This window comes from Mesoplodon bidens (genome assembly GCF_964165515.1).
Source record: "Mesoplodon bidens genome assembly, chromosome: 16".
Lineage (NCBI taxonomy): Eukaryota > Metazoa > Chordata > Mammalia > Artiodactyla > Ziphiidae > Mesoplodon > Mesoplodon bidens.
This window is the reverse complement of record NC_138173.1, coordinates 14056826-14070613: the sequence shown is the minus strand read 5'-3', so window position 1 is coordinate 14070613 and position 13788 is coordinate 14056826. Positions and strand designations below refer to the sequence as shown.

The window sequence follows — 13788 nt, the reverse complement described above, 5'->3', positions numbered from 1 at the left end:
CAAATATCCCAGTATATATCCCAGTAAAAGAGGCAGACACAGAAAATGTAGTGACTGAATAGTAGAACAGAAGTGTGTCCTCTAAAATTTCAAAGACATGTATTTAGAAACACTGAGTGCTATTTTATACAGCCAGTAGAAAATGTATTGAATTACTTATTTCAAGAGATGGGATAAACCAGAAGAAAACAAACTTCAGAAATAGTTTAACTAAATTCATGGCTGACAGATTCATAGTGTGTTACTGAGGAAATGGATGTCAGGGTGCAAGATTCCCATGTGCAGCCCGGCACTGAGATAGCTACTACTCCAGCTGGCCGGAGATGTGCATTCTTTCATGAAAGGGAACAGCCTGGATTAAGTGGATACAACACACGTGGCTTATAGTTTTGCCCAGTGAAAGCTTGATCTTCCTATACCCAAGGAGTCTCTCCCTTTAATATAATTATTTTTATGGAATATTTTCTGATTCTAAAAATAACATTTACAGAGTCTGCTCACCACATACAGAAATATAGATCTAGAAACTCCATATCATTACTTTATAAAAGAATGGAAATCAAAAATAAACGAAAATTGATTTCTATGACAAAATACTCCTATACATTTTTAAATAAAACACTAATTGCATAGCATTTTGATAAGTAAATGGATTCAAATTGGTATTCTGAAAATTAGCATCAGCAGAGTGGTAGAAATAGCAGCATTATTTTTCTTTTGTCAGTATGAATGCACTTTAGTTCTGGAAACGATTTTCACCGTACAAGTGGCTTTTTACCTTGCAAATCAATTGCATAAATAATTTCAGCTATCATGTGCAAAGGGATGAAAATGATCATACAAGCACGACATATAATTTGAAATAACCAAGTACTGGCTTGTTCTTCTTCGGCACTGTTCAGTGCAAGCCTCCGAGAAAAATTCAGATGCAGGCATATGTGTACCTAGAGGAACCAGGTCTGTTCACCTCCAGGTTAGTCACAAGTCGATTAACAAGGGAATGTTTTGACTAATAAAAGGCTCATCGCACCATTGTAAAAGTAAGGATTTTCTGCCTCAAAAGAGAAATGCTCTATGTTTGAGGGAAACATAAAAATCCATTCATTATGAAACAGCCTGAATATTCATTAGAATTCAAAGCTACAGAGGATGCAAAAAACTAACTCGTTGGGAAAAAGAAAAGCCTGTTTATTCTTCACTGAATAAAATGGATGATGTGAGGCCCTCTCCCCTTTTCTGGCTCTAAGTGGAAGATTTCATTGGCCTTAAAAGACCCCAAACTTTTGGTGTCAGATTTTACTTCGAATGCTGAATTCCCACATACTACTGTGCCAAAAGTGAAACTTTAAATTTTAGGGGGAAAAGCTTTTAAAATAAACAGAAATTGATCCTACAAAGTGAAGAAAGCAGGTTCCCACTTCTTGCTGAGCATTAGGTTCTGGATGTAAGCATTCTTCCACGACTTTTAAGAATTCTCTATGGACTGCAAGGATATCTTCAATGTTTGAGAACAGCATCTGTAAATAAATGTGTAAGTGCAATAGTGAAGCAAGTTTTAAAAAAATTCTATGGACTCCCTATTCTATGGAGATTCTATGGAGAGTATTCTACGGAGAGTATTTTCTCTCCAAGTTGAAAACCTCGGTGGAGAGCTGTCCTTCCCACCCCCCCACCCCCACCATGGCTGGCAGGGCACCCATTCTGTCTGGACATCCTCTCCCCTCCCACACAATTCTGGGAACCGGGAACCTAGTCCTGGCTCTCAGGACAATCCTGAGCAACTGAATCCAAGCATGGTCGTTGTCCCACCCCACTAAGGACCGCGGATTGCAGGTAAAACAGCGTGGGCAGATTTGCTGGCAGGCTTTGGGGCAAGGGCTTCTTTGCCCATAGAAGTCCCTGCTATGGGAATCAAAGTACCTTCATGTCCCTCTGAGTAACAGGTGTCTTTTGCTTGCAACCAAAAGCACCCAAACTAAAACACTCCATGTAAGGAGGGTGTAAACGTTACTATTGAATTTAATGGGAAACGGTCAGATGTGCCTATAAATTCCTTGGGAATTGTTTATTTTCCGTAAAATAAAACTGCAAGCTGGCATCCAAAATAAATATCAAGGATGATTTATACAACTTCAATGAATAATGACTATAGTACAATTAATTTTCATTTACCATCCCCCCCTTTTTTCCCCAAAACTCTTCACAATTTTCCTTCCCTACAGTTTAAAAGGAAATGCTTATACATGTGTGAGCTGAAGATACTGTGTGGACGACTTCTGCCCCAGTGGACCATCCAAATCGTTTGCTCTCCAGGGGTCAGAGACTGGAAGCCGCCTTTGCCCACATCCTGCCCCCCAGGCCCTCTAGCAATCCCCTCACACATGGTTCAGCTCCTTTCCCCTCGAGAGACATGAAGGTTCTTGGACTTGGGGTTATGTTTTTCCTCCTTTCAAACGTTTCCAAGGTCTTGGCAAGAATTTCTCTCTGTCTTCTACACCATCCTCATAACCCCCCGTTTCTTTTCCCAAACCCTAGTTTCCCTTTTTCTCATTCCTGGCCACACAACGACTGGTGACTGGCACAGAACTTATCCCGGAAGTGGAGACAAGTTGACGAGCCCCGAGGCAACATCCCACGGGGAAAATTTCATCTGAGGGGACCTTGTGCTGGGGTCGAGGGCACCTCCTCACCTTCACCGTTTCTTCTGTTACATTTTTGTCAAGTTTCGACGCAGCGCACTGGTTCATCCGGTGTAAGAATGCCTGCAGGAAGCAGGAAAAGATACTATGAAGGCAACATTGGACTAATCAAATGAGTGTTGATCTGAATTAATTGTTTTTTATAAGAAACCAAAGTTTAAAAATCCAATAACTAGGGCTTCCCTGGTGGCGCAGTGGTTGAGAGTCCGCCTGCCGATGCAGGGGACACGGGTTCGTGCCCCAGTCCGGGAGGATCCCACATGCCGCGGAGCGGCTGGGCCCGTGAGCCCTGGCCGCTGAGCCTGCACGTCCGGAGCCTGTGCTCCGCAGCAGGAGAGGCCACAACAGTGAGAGGCCCGCGTACCGCAAAAAAAAAAAAAAAAAAAAAATCCAATAACTATCGAGTGTAACAGTTTTGTTGTAGAAGGCAGAAATCTTGTGTGTTGCTTCTCCTACCTGGGAATTATATTTCCTTTATAGTTTGGGGGCAGGACCAAAAGTGATCACGTAGATATGAATTAAACGTATCCACCAAGATCTCAAAGTTCTGTGGTAAAACACACAGAGTCAAATGTTTCCTAAACTTCTAAGTCTTGTGAAGCACAAAAGACCAAAATCTAGCCCAAAATGGGATTTCTAATACAAACAAAAGGGCCAGAAATTCTAAAGGGAGCCCTTTAGAAGTGAGAGAAATTGAGGAAGTGAGGGAGGAAGGGAGAAAGAAAGGGACCTTCAAGAAGGAATGGAAGAATTTCCCATCCCCTCTTGCCCCATTCAAGTTTTAGGAAGCCAGAATTTGTATTTCTGGGATCAGGTCTGAGCTCTCCACAGCCCTATGGTTGGCAAATGAGTTCATTTGTATTTCAAAGATCTGGACTCTTCCTGATGATCATTAAGCCCATGACTAAATAAGCTATTATTTTAGCAAAGAAAAAAAAGGATAAAAAGAGTTATTTATACTGAGCCTTAAAAGAGAAAGTTTAGAAGGAAAGAAAGGCGAGACTTCTATCCAGCAAATACAAGATGTTGTCCTCAAGACAACGTCCACTAACTACCTAGTGACCACGTGAGATCATCCCTTCCCTTGCCTGTCTTAAGAACTCCAGCCACTACCTGCCAAGTCAGGGCACATAGAAGCTTGAAGGAATCTCAACATACTGCATCAAACAAATGAAAATTAATGTAAGAATTTCATTAAAAGAAAAAAAGAAGTTCATTTTTGACATGCTATATTTACAGATTTAAAAGATTAACAAAACCCAGGATTGTGCATAATATTCCAAAATTATCACCCTCAAGACATTGCTAGTAACACTATAAAATGGCACAACACTTTTGAGGACAACTTACAATATATCTCAAATGTTTAAGTGGGCATTCCCTTTAACCCAGTAATTCTACTTCTGGGAATTTATCCTAAGAAAATATTCAGACAAGGGGTTTCAGTGTATTGATTACAAAAGTGGAAACCACCTAAATGCCCATAATTAATGGGATCATTTAATATATTATGGTACATGTAAACTACAGAATACTGTGCAAAAGTATAATCGTAAATGGAATGGGATGAAAATTATATATACATATGTGTGTATACAACAGATGTCTGTAAAATACTGTTTGGCGAAAAAAATTACTAAACAGCATACTGGATGTGCACATACCTATACATACACACTTTCGTGTATATATACAGATATATATACACACACACAACTGTATATGTGTGTACATATACGTATATATTATATATATGAATATTACACATGTATATAATATATACATATATACACATGTGTAATGTCAGTGTGCATTCATACTAAGAAAAAATATGTAGCATATACCGAAATGCAAACAGTGATTACCTCCAGGTGATAGGAAGATGACCTTTGTACACTTTCTTATTGTCAGAATATCTGGCTGTGTGCATGTTGTAACTTTTGTAAAGAAAAATAACAAAATTATTTAAAGGAAACAAAACAAATGGGCCACAGATCTTACTCCTAGCTTTAGCTTCAGCACCATCTTGATTCCTGATTCAATGGGTTCACGTTTCAGATTCCATAACTACAAAGCCACATCAGAACTGACAGCCGCAAATGAACGGAAGAATTCAGCTGAATTAAATAAAATGAATATGAAAGTATTGGATGTTACCTTAACCTTTTTATTGGAAACGTGATACAATCTTTTGAAATATTATCTAAAGTTAGGTATAATTGGCAGTGGAGAGAGATTTTCGAATTTTCTGACTTTAAGTGCCCATTTTAATTAGCGTTAGTCTAATTTTTAATTTTTTTTTTTTTTTTTTTTTTTTTTGCGGTATGCGGGCCTCTCACTGTTGTGGCCTCTCCCGTTGCGGAGCACAGGCTCCGGACGCGCAGGCTCAGCGGCCATGGCTCACGGGCCCAGCCGCTCCGCGGCATGTGGGATCCTCCCAGACCGGGGCACGAACCCGTCCGTATCCCCTGCATTGGCAGGCGGACTCTCAACCACTGCGCCACCAGGGAGGCCCTAATTTTTAATTTTAGTTTTGTTTTTCTTGAATAGTTTTCCATATACCTATACTAAAAATGCTCCTTACCTCTTTCTGTTTAGTCTTAAAACAGCACGGTTGCTTTGGTTGCCGAGTTTACATTTCATATTAACCACATAGGAAACATAACCTCTCGTGCAAGCAAAACTTAAACTTCACTTCTACATGTATAAACCTTATCTTCATAAACTGAACTCAGTCACATTCTGAAACCAACAAATTGAAGACAGGAGGTAGTGAAAATGAATCAAACTATGAGGTAGAAGGAAACATACAAGCTAATAAAGTAAACTCTATCTTTATCTGACTTTTTATCTTCAATCCTCCCTGACAATACGGAACTTTTTGTTTAACTGCATATGAAAGAAAACCTGGAACTTCTTAGCATTTCTAACCAAGCATTTATTTTTCCCAAGAGCCTCATTTTATAAAACAGTGAAGGCAGATTTAAGATAGTTTGCTCAGAGAGCAAAATCATGAAAACTGTCTGACATTTTTTACAAAATGTGTATGTCTTCCTCTCTGAAGATAAACAACGTGTTCTCAGAATCATCCTTTAACAACCAGAATCTACAGATCCTTTCAGACTTTGGTAACTGGGGCATTTAATCTTTCTCCTATCAATCAAGGAAGCATTAATACCCTAGTCACAAAAACACATGAGATTTAATATGTTGTTTTTTCTCTGTATTCATTCATTCTCCCTGGTTCAGAATTTCATCAGAATTAGATCATCTTCATTCTGATACAAATATATGGAAAATAAGTACCAGAAAATGGCTTTTAATGCCAGTGGTTCTCAAACTTTTCACTGTGTGTAAGACTTGGAGAGTTTCTTCCAAATGCAGATTCTCCAGCCCTGTCCCCAGAAGGCCTGATTCAGCAGATTGGTTTAGGACCCAGAAATCTGCATTTAGAGCAAGGTCCCTAATACACTTGGTCCAGAGACCACAGTCTGATGATCTTTATGTTTATTCTTCCAAAGACTAAAGAAACAGACTGTGAAACAAATAAGTAAGACTCAATGGGAAAAACGGGTTCACTTATTTCACCCTGACTTTCAACTCCAGGTCATACTCCCTCTATGTACAGTACCCTCGCGCTCAGCCACTTGGGGTTCCTGATACCTCACCAGAGGACCCTCCTCTCAACAATGAAAATCACAATCTGGGCTGTGTAAACAGGTGATAATAATCTCTGAAGGCTCGTGAGATGCAGAGACAGGTGAGCCAGGTAAGACAGCCTAGGTCACCTGTGGAGGAAGGGAGGCTCGCAGGGGCCCCTCCCTGCACCTCCAGCTTGCAGGTGTGTAATTAGCACAGCACACACTCAGCAAACCAGCACAGTGTATTCCCAGATATCACTCTAGTCGTGGGCTGCTTGCTTCCCATTCAGAGACCTCACCTCACCTTCTCCTCAATCTGGTCCACGTTGTTTTCCTCTCAGCAAGAGTTTGATACAATGTATTAAATGTGATACATTAGTTAAAGTTTGAGAAAGCTAAAAATGTCACAAGTTTGCTACCAAGAAATCAAAAGAAGGAAGAAAACTCTTTCAGATATAATAGGGGGATGACAGAAATCCCCTTTGGCCTCCTGTGTCCATCTGGGCCACTGCCAGCTCGAAAGTAAAGTCCATGATGAGTTTTAGTCTCAGAATGCATTTGCTTAGCTTATAATTTCAATGTACTAAATGATAATCTTTCTCAACTCATTTTTGTCCTCCCACTCTTTTCATCAGTCAGACACACACAGATCACTCTCAAATATCGCACAGATTTTAACAGTTCGCACTTTTAATTTTAGACACCTGATGCCAATCTGAATTTCATATCATACAGGGATTAAACCTTATTACCCCTATAAATATTCTACATTCAGAATGAGTTTAGCAGCAACTTGTCACCTTGAAACCGTGGCTATTTAATATCAATAGAGATGGATAAATTTTACATATGAAGGCTTTAAGAGAAGCTGCACTAGTGCAGGAAAAAGTGTACTCATTTCATGAAAAGACGTGGAAAAAATAAGAGTAAATATTTTCCTTTTACCTCTTGAACTTAAAACAATATTGTGACGTCAAAATTCTTTGGAAGACAGTGTTTTGTTTTGTCTTCCTGAGAAAAAACGAAGTCCTATTAAGTGAAAAAGCCTTGTCATTTGAGTTTGCCTTGAATACCTGGTTGATCGTGGAGCCACTTTATTGGAATGGAGAAGTCGAAATGAGGAGTAATTGTTGGAGTGGGAGGATCAGCTTGTCCTGGCCATGTTGAATTGGAGATGCCTACTGGACGCTAATGTAGAGATCTCAAGTAGGGAGGTAGCTGTACTGATGTTGGTTTCTAAGGGGAGTTCGAGGCTAAAGTTAAAGAGTTGAGTGCCCCTGGCACAAAGACATAACTCAGGGAAAGTGTTCATAACTCAGGGAAGAGAGAAGAAACAGCTGGCCCCAGTTCATTGGAGAAAGTATATAGATAGAGAAGAAAAAAAAGCCCCAGGACATAACCTTGGGGACACTCCAACATTTAGAGGTCAAGCAGAAGAAGAGAAACCAAAGAAGCCAGTAAGGTAGGAAGGAGCAAAACCAGGAGAGTATAGTGTCACAAAAGCCAACAGAGAGAGGGCTTTAAGAAAGAAGGAGTGGTCAATCGCTTTAACAGTGCTGAGAATTCAGGTAAGGTACAGATATATGACTTGACAACACAAGGTCAGTCACTGGTGATCTTGACCATGGCACTCCTAAATGAATGGATAGGAGAAATGGAAAATAGAAAGATGGAGTCTATAACCACAGAAAACGTTTAAAAGTTTTTAAAGTTTTGCTGAGAGAGGGAGCAGAGATATGGAGGTGAATTTAGAACAAGGAACAGTTTATTTTTTAAGCTAGAAAATACTAGCTCAATTCATCGTTTGAACTATGTTATATGTTCCCTTATTATACTTTTGGCAAATCCTTCATAAATTCTCCAGTCCACTGGATCTCACTTTTTCCTGAACACCCATTGAGTCCCAATTTTTTGAGTAGGACTCCTTTATTTAACATGAAAAAAAGTAATAGATGTGCATATTGTGGTGTTAAGGTCTGTAAATTTAAATACATATTAACTATTAACCACTAAACAAAATTCAATGATAGGCATTGTTCTTGGCAGTGGTTCTTAAACATTTTAATCTCAGGACTCCTTTACACTCTTAAAAATTACAGAGAACCACAAAGAGCTTTTATTTATGTGTATGATTAATCTAACAATATTTAATATGTTAGCAACTAAAACTAAGGAAAATCTTAATATTTGCTATCCAAAAAATTCATTTATTTACAAATGTATTTAAAATTAACAATTATAAACCCATTACATGTTAACATATATAACATACTTTTACGAAAAACAGCTATCTTTTCCTAAAAAATTTTAGTACGAAGTACGGTACTATCTTATAAGAATGCAAATTTCTTTAACGTCTGGCTTAATAGAAAATAGCTGAATTCTCAAATGCTTCAATGCATTGTGATATATTGTTTGGAAATGTGTTTTCAATGATAGTTGGAAAAGGGAAAAATATGTTCATTGCTATAACATTTTCAGTGAGTTGTGAATATTCTTCTTTAATACAACAACAAAATTCAATAAGTGGTAGTTTCTTAAAGGTAGTCATGATGTGGAATCTGAAACCGTATCAGTGAACTTTTCATACTCTGTTACCTTAAAACCCATTGACCTATCTTGGAATTTGAAGAGACCTTTTATCCATGTTTGATATTGTACATTTTTTAATAGTGATTCACTGAGAGTTATGCATATCTTCCAAATATTAACACATTTCATTATTCAATATTAAAAAAACACATCACATGAGTTAATATCAGTATATCCAACTCATTAGAAAAGTCTTTAAGTATAAGGAAGCTGCCAAGCTCACACTGATAGACATAAATTTTCCAAACTCTAAATTCACTTGAATTTATCACCATAAGCAAAGACTACCAATTTTTTTTCTTGCAATGACAGGCTCACTTCATTCTTTTTTGAGAAAATATCTTCCAAATACCCAAATACCCCAAATCTGAAACTACAGTTCATCCCACAGCTGCTGTTTCAAGTAAATATGATGTTCCATAGTAACTCAAACAATCACACCCAGTCTTTCCCTGGAGACAACCATAACACTTGCATATGCAGCAAAGTACCTAGCTACATCTCCCATCTCATCTCACAGAATATTAAACAGATGTGCTTAAGAGTCAAGACTTAATAAAATTAATAATTTTTACAGCTTTATCCAGAACATTCTTCAATGCAACCAGCATTCCCAACCACCCACGCGAGTGGGTGACAGTGAAGTATACAGTGACAACTAGTACAGTTTGGTGCCACTGTGTTGACTCACGCTAAAGCACCAGCAGCTTTACACATCATTGCTTTGCACCATTAGTGCAAACATCAACACACAAACAGGTGAAAACAGAATTACAATTTACCAGATCACAAACGCCTGAGCTGAAATGTTTGCCAGAAGCAGTACAGGTTAGGAAATCCTGAACTGTAACTGACAAATTATTGAAGGCTCAGTATGGACAAGTCTGAGAATTAAAACTCCAGGGGGACACAGTCAAAGGAGGGAGGGGAGGGCTCACACTTTTGTGAGTTTTACCTCCAGGAGCTTTACCAGTTTCTCACAGTGAATATCAGAGTGAACTCTTCTCCTGTGCCCGTAGAGGGAGGGGAAAAGTAACCATTTTGAAATACATCAGAGCATTCTGTTCTTCTTAATGAGGCCTGCTCAAGAAGACACTATTTTACCAGAGTCTACACTATTGGGGTTATAGCAGAGCCTAATTAAACTGTGGGAAGAGAAATGCTGACTCCTGCCTGCTCTAGTCTTCCAGATGGGAAAAGAAAAATACTCAACCCTCACTTACACTTGCCAACTTTTTCCATATAAGGAGGGGGGACTATTGAGAAAAACTGGTGACGTTCACAGCTCAGGGACACAGGCTCACCAAAAGACTTAATCATAAGACTACAGAACAAACACTTCCCATCCCCCCACATCTTACTTAGAACACACTAAAGGCCTATTTACTGGAGTTCCTTTCACATAGTACATCATGTCTGGCTTTCACAAGGCATATACTAAAAGACAAAAAAAGCAGATAGAAGAGACAGAGCAAGCATCAGGACCAGATATGGCAGAGATGTTGGAATGATCAGACCATGAATTTCAAACAACTAGGAGTAATAGGCTAAGGGTTCTGCTGAAAAAAGTAGACAACATGCAAGAACAGATGGACAATGAAAGCAGAGAGATGGAAATTCTAAGAAAGGCTCAAAAAGAAATCCTAGAGATTTTTTTCAAACTGTAACATAAATGAAGAATGCCTTTGATGGGCTTATTAGTAGACTCGAGTAAAGAATCGCTGACTTTGAGGATATGGCAATAGAAACTTCTAAAACTGAAAAGCAAAGGAAAAAAAGAAAAAAAAAGACTGAAAGAAATGGGATAGAATATCCAAAAACTCCACAGTTCTCCACAATGACATATGGTATAATATATACATAATGGGAATAACAGAAGGAAAAGAGAGATGAGAGAACAGAAGAAATATTCAAACAATAATGACCAAGAATTTCCCCAAATTCATGTCAGATACCAAACCACAGATTCAGGAAGGTCAGAATACCAAACAAGATAAATGCCCCCAAAACCCCACAATTAGACATATATTCAAACTGAAAAAAATCAAAGATTAAAAGAAAATCTTGAAAGAGCCAGAGGAATAAAACACCTTACTTACAGAGGAACAAAGAAAAGAATTACATTTGACTTTTTCTCAGAAACCATGCCAACAAGAAGAGAATGGAGTGAAATATTTAAAGTGTTGGGAGTAAAAATATCACCAACCTAGAATTCTGTACCCTGTGAAACTATACTTCAAAAGTGAAGGGGAAATAAAAACTCTCAGACAAACAAAAATGGAGTGGTAGACCTGTCTTGCAAGAAAGAGTAAATGTTCTTAAAACAGAAGGCAAATGATATGGGTCAAAAATTTGCATGTGCATAAAAAAAGAAAAAAAAATCAGAGAGAAGGAATAAATGAAGGGAAAATATAAACTTTTATTTTTCTTATTCTAAATTGATCTAAAAGATAAAAGTTTGTTGAAAAGAATAACAGCAACAATGTATTCAATTATGTATGTATATGTGTGTGTATACATACACATGCTTATGTATTCTTATGTACAAGTGACATGAATGACAGCAATGATACAAGGAAGAAGAGGGAGGTATTAGGAATATTTTGTTATTATAAGGTACTTGCACTACCCATGAAGAGTTATAGTGTTATTTGAAGGTGTACTTGAATCACTTGTAAAAGCATATTGCAAACTCTAAGGCAACCACTAAAAAAAAAGTTTAAAAAGAAGTATAATTGATATACTAAGAAAAGAGAGAAAATGGAATCAATAAGCTGCTCAATTAAAGCCACAGAAAGAATGGAAGACAAAAACAGAAAAAAAGGGCAATAAAGAGAAAACAGTAAAAAATATGGGAGATATTCATCCAACTATATCAAGAATCACACTGAATGTCAAGGGTCTAGATACACCAATTAAAAGAGGTTGTCAGAGTGGATCAAAAAACAATACCCAACTCTACATTGTCTAAAAGAAACCCACTGTAAATATAAAAACACATACAGATTGACAAAAGGGATGGTAAAAGATATACTATGCTAACATTAATCAAAACAAAGCAGAAGAAGCTATATTAATTTCTGACAGAGCAGACATCAAAAGGAAGACGAGTTCTCAGAGATAATTAAAAAGATGTCAATTCTCCAAGAACACATAACAACCCTTAACATGTATGTGTCTAACAAGAGCATCAAAATACATGAGGCAAAAACTGATAGAACTGCAAGGAGAAATAGATGAGTCCACTATCATTGTTGGGGACTTAATTTTTTAAATCAGAAGTGAAAATATCCAGCAGGCAGAAAGTCGGTAAGACAGCTAAACTCAACAACATTATCAATTAGCTGGATATAATGGACATCAATTAACTATATCCAACTACGCAGAAAACACATTCTTCTCAAGCTCACATGGAATATTGACCAAAACAGAGCATATTCTGGGGGATAAAATACATCCTAACAAATCTAAAAGAAAAGATATCATAAAATATCTGCTCAGACCACAATGGAACTAATTAAACTAGAAACCAGTAATAGATAGAAGACCCCAAAATGCATGGATATTAAACAATACACTTCTTAATAACACATAGGTCAAATAAGAAGTCTCAAGAGAAATATGAAAACATTCTAAAAAAATGAAAATACAGCTCACCAAAATTTGTGGGATGCAGCAAAAGAAGTGCTTAGAGGGACATTTATAGCATTGAATGCATACATTAGAAAAGAAGAAAGATTTGGACTTCCCTGGTGGTCCAGTGATTAAGACTCCGTGCTTCCACTGCTGGGAGCATGGGTTCAATCTCTGGCCAAGGAAGTTCCATATGCCATGCGGTGCAGCCAAGAAGGAAAAAAAAAAAAGAAAGAAAGAAAAGAAAAGAAGAAAGAATTAAATCAATCATCTAAGCTTTTGCTTAGGAAAGAAGAGCAAACTAAATCCAAAGTCAGCAAAAGGAAAAAATAATAAAAATTAGAGGAGAAATCAGGAAAACTTAAAACACAAAATCAACAGCAAAACTCAACAAAACCAAAAGCTGGTTCTTTGCAAAGATAAATAATATTGATAAGCCTCTAGCCAGATTAATGAGAGAGAGAGTAGAGATGCAAATTACTAGTATCACAAATGAAAAATACAACATTATCACAGATCCCATGGACATAAAAAGGATAATAATGGAGTATTATGAAAAACATTATGACCACAAATGATAACTTAAGTGAAATGGATCAATTCCTTGACAGACATGATCTGCCAAAATTCACACAAAAAGAAATACAATTTAAATAGGACTATATCTATTTAAAGGAACTGAATCAATACTTAATAACCTTCCAAAATAGAAAGCACCAGACCAAACGAGTCCACTAGTGAATTCTATGAAACATTTAAGGGAGAAATTATATCAATTCTCTAGAGTGTCTTTCAGAAGACTAAAGTAGAAGAAATACTTCCTAACTTGTTCTGTGAGGCCAGCATCCCTAATACCAAAATCAGACAAAGATTTCACAGGAAAACTACAATATCACTCATAAACTAGATTCCAAAATCCTAAACAAAATATTAACAAATAAAATCCGAAAATGTATAAAAAGAATTGTACACCACAGGCAAGTGGGATAATCCCAGATATGCAAAGCTGGTTCAACATTTGAAAATCAACTAATGTAATCCATCACATCAATAGTATAAAAAGAAAAACCATATGGTCATAACAATAGATGCATAAGATGCATCTGACAAAATCTAACAACCATTCACAAAGAAATGCTCTCAGCAAACTAAGAATAGAGGAGAACATCCTCAACATTACAGAAAGTCTTTTCAAACCCTACAGCTAGCATTATACATAATGG

The 13788-nt window shown here is 37.4% G+C and overlaps 1 protein-coding gene across 4 annotated transcripts in view; it reads right to left on the bottom strand.

Moving 5' to 3' along the window:
• PREX2 (phosphatidylinositol-3,4,5-trisphosphate dependent Rac exchange factor 2) overlaps positions 1-13788 on the bottom strand; it is a 283316-nt gene that overhangs the window by 202139 nt on the left and 67389 nt on the right. For all 4 annotated transcript variants that reach the window (XM_081259019.1, XM_081259020.1, XM_081259021.1 and 1 more), the window contains exons 2-3: positions 2691-2762; positions 1395-1517 (exon numbers count right to left, since the gene is read on the bottom strand). In XM_081259019.1, coding sequence (XP_081115145.1) covers positions 1395-1517; positions 2691-2762 — 195 coding nt within the window. The remainder of the gene's footprint in view (positions 1-1394; positions 1518-2690; positions 2763-13788) is intronic.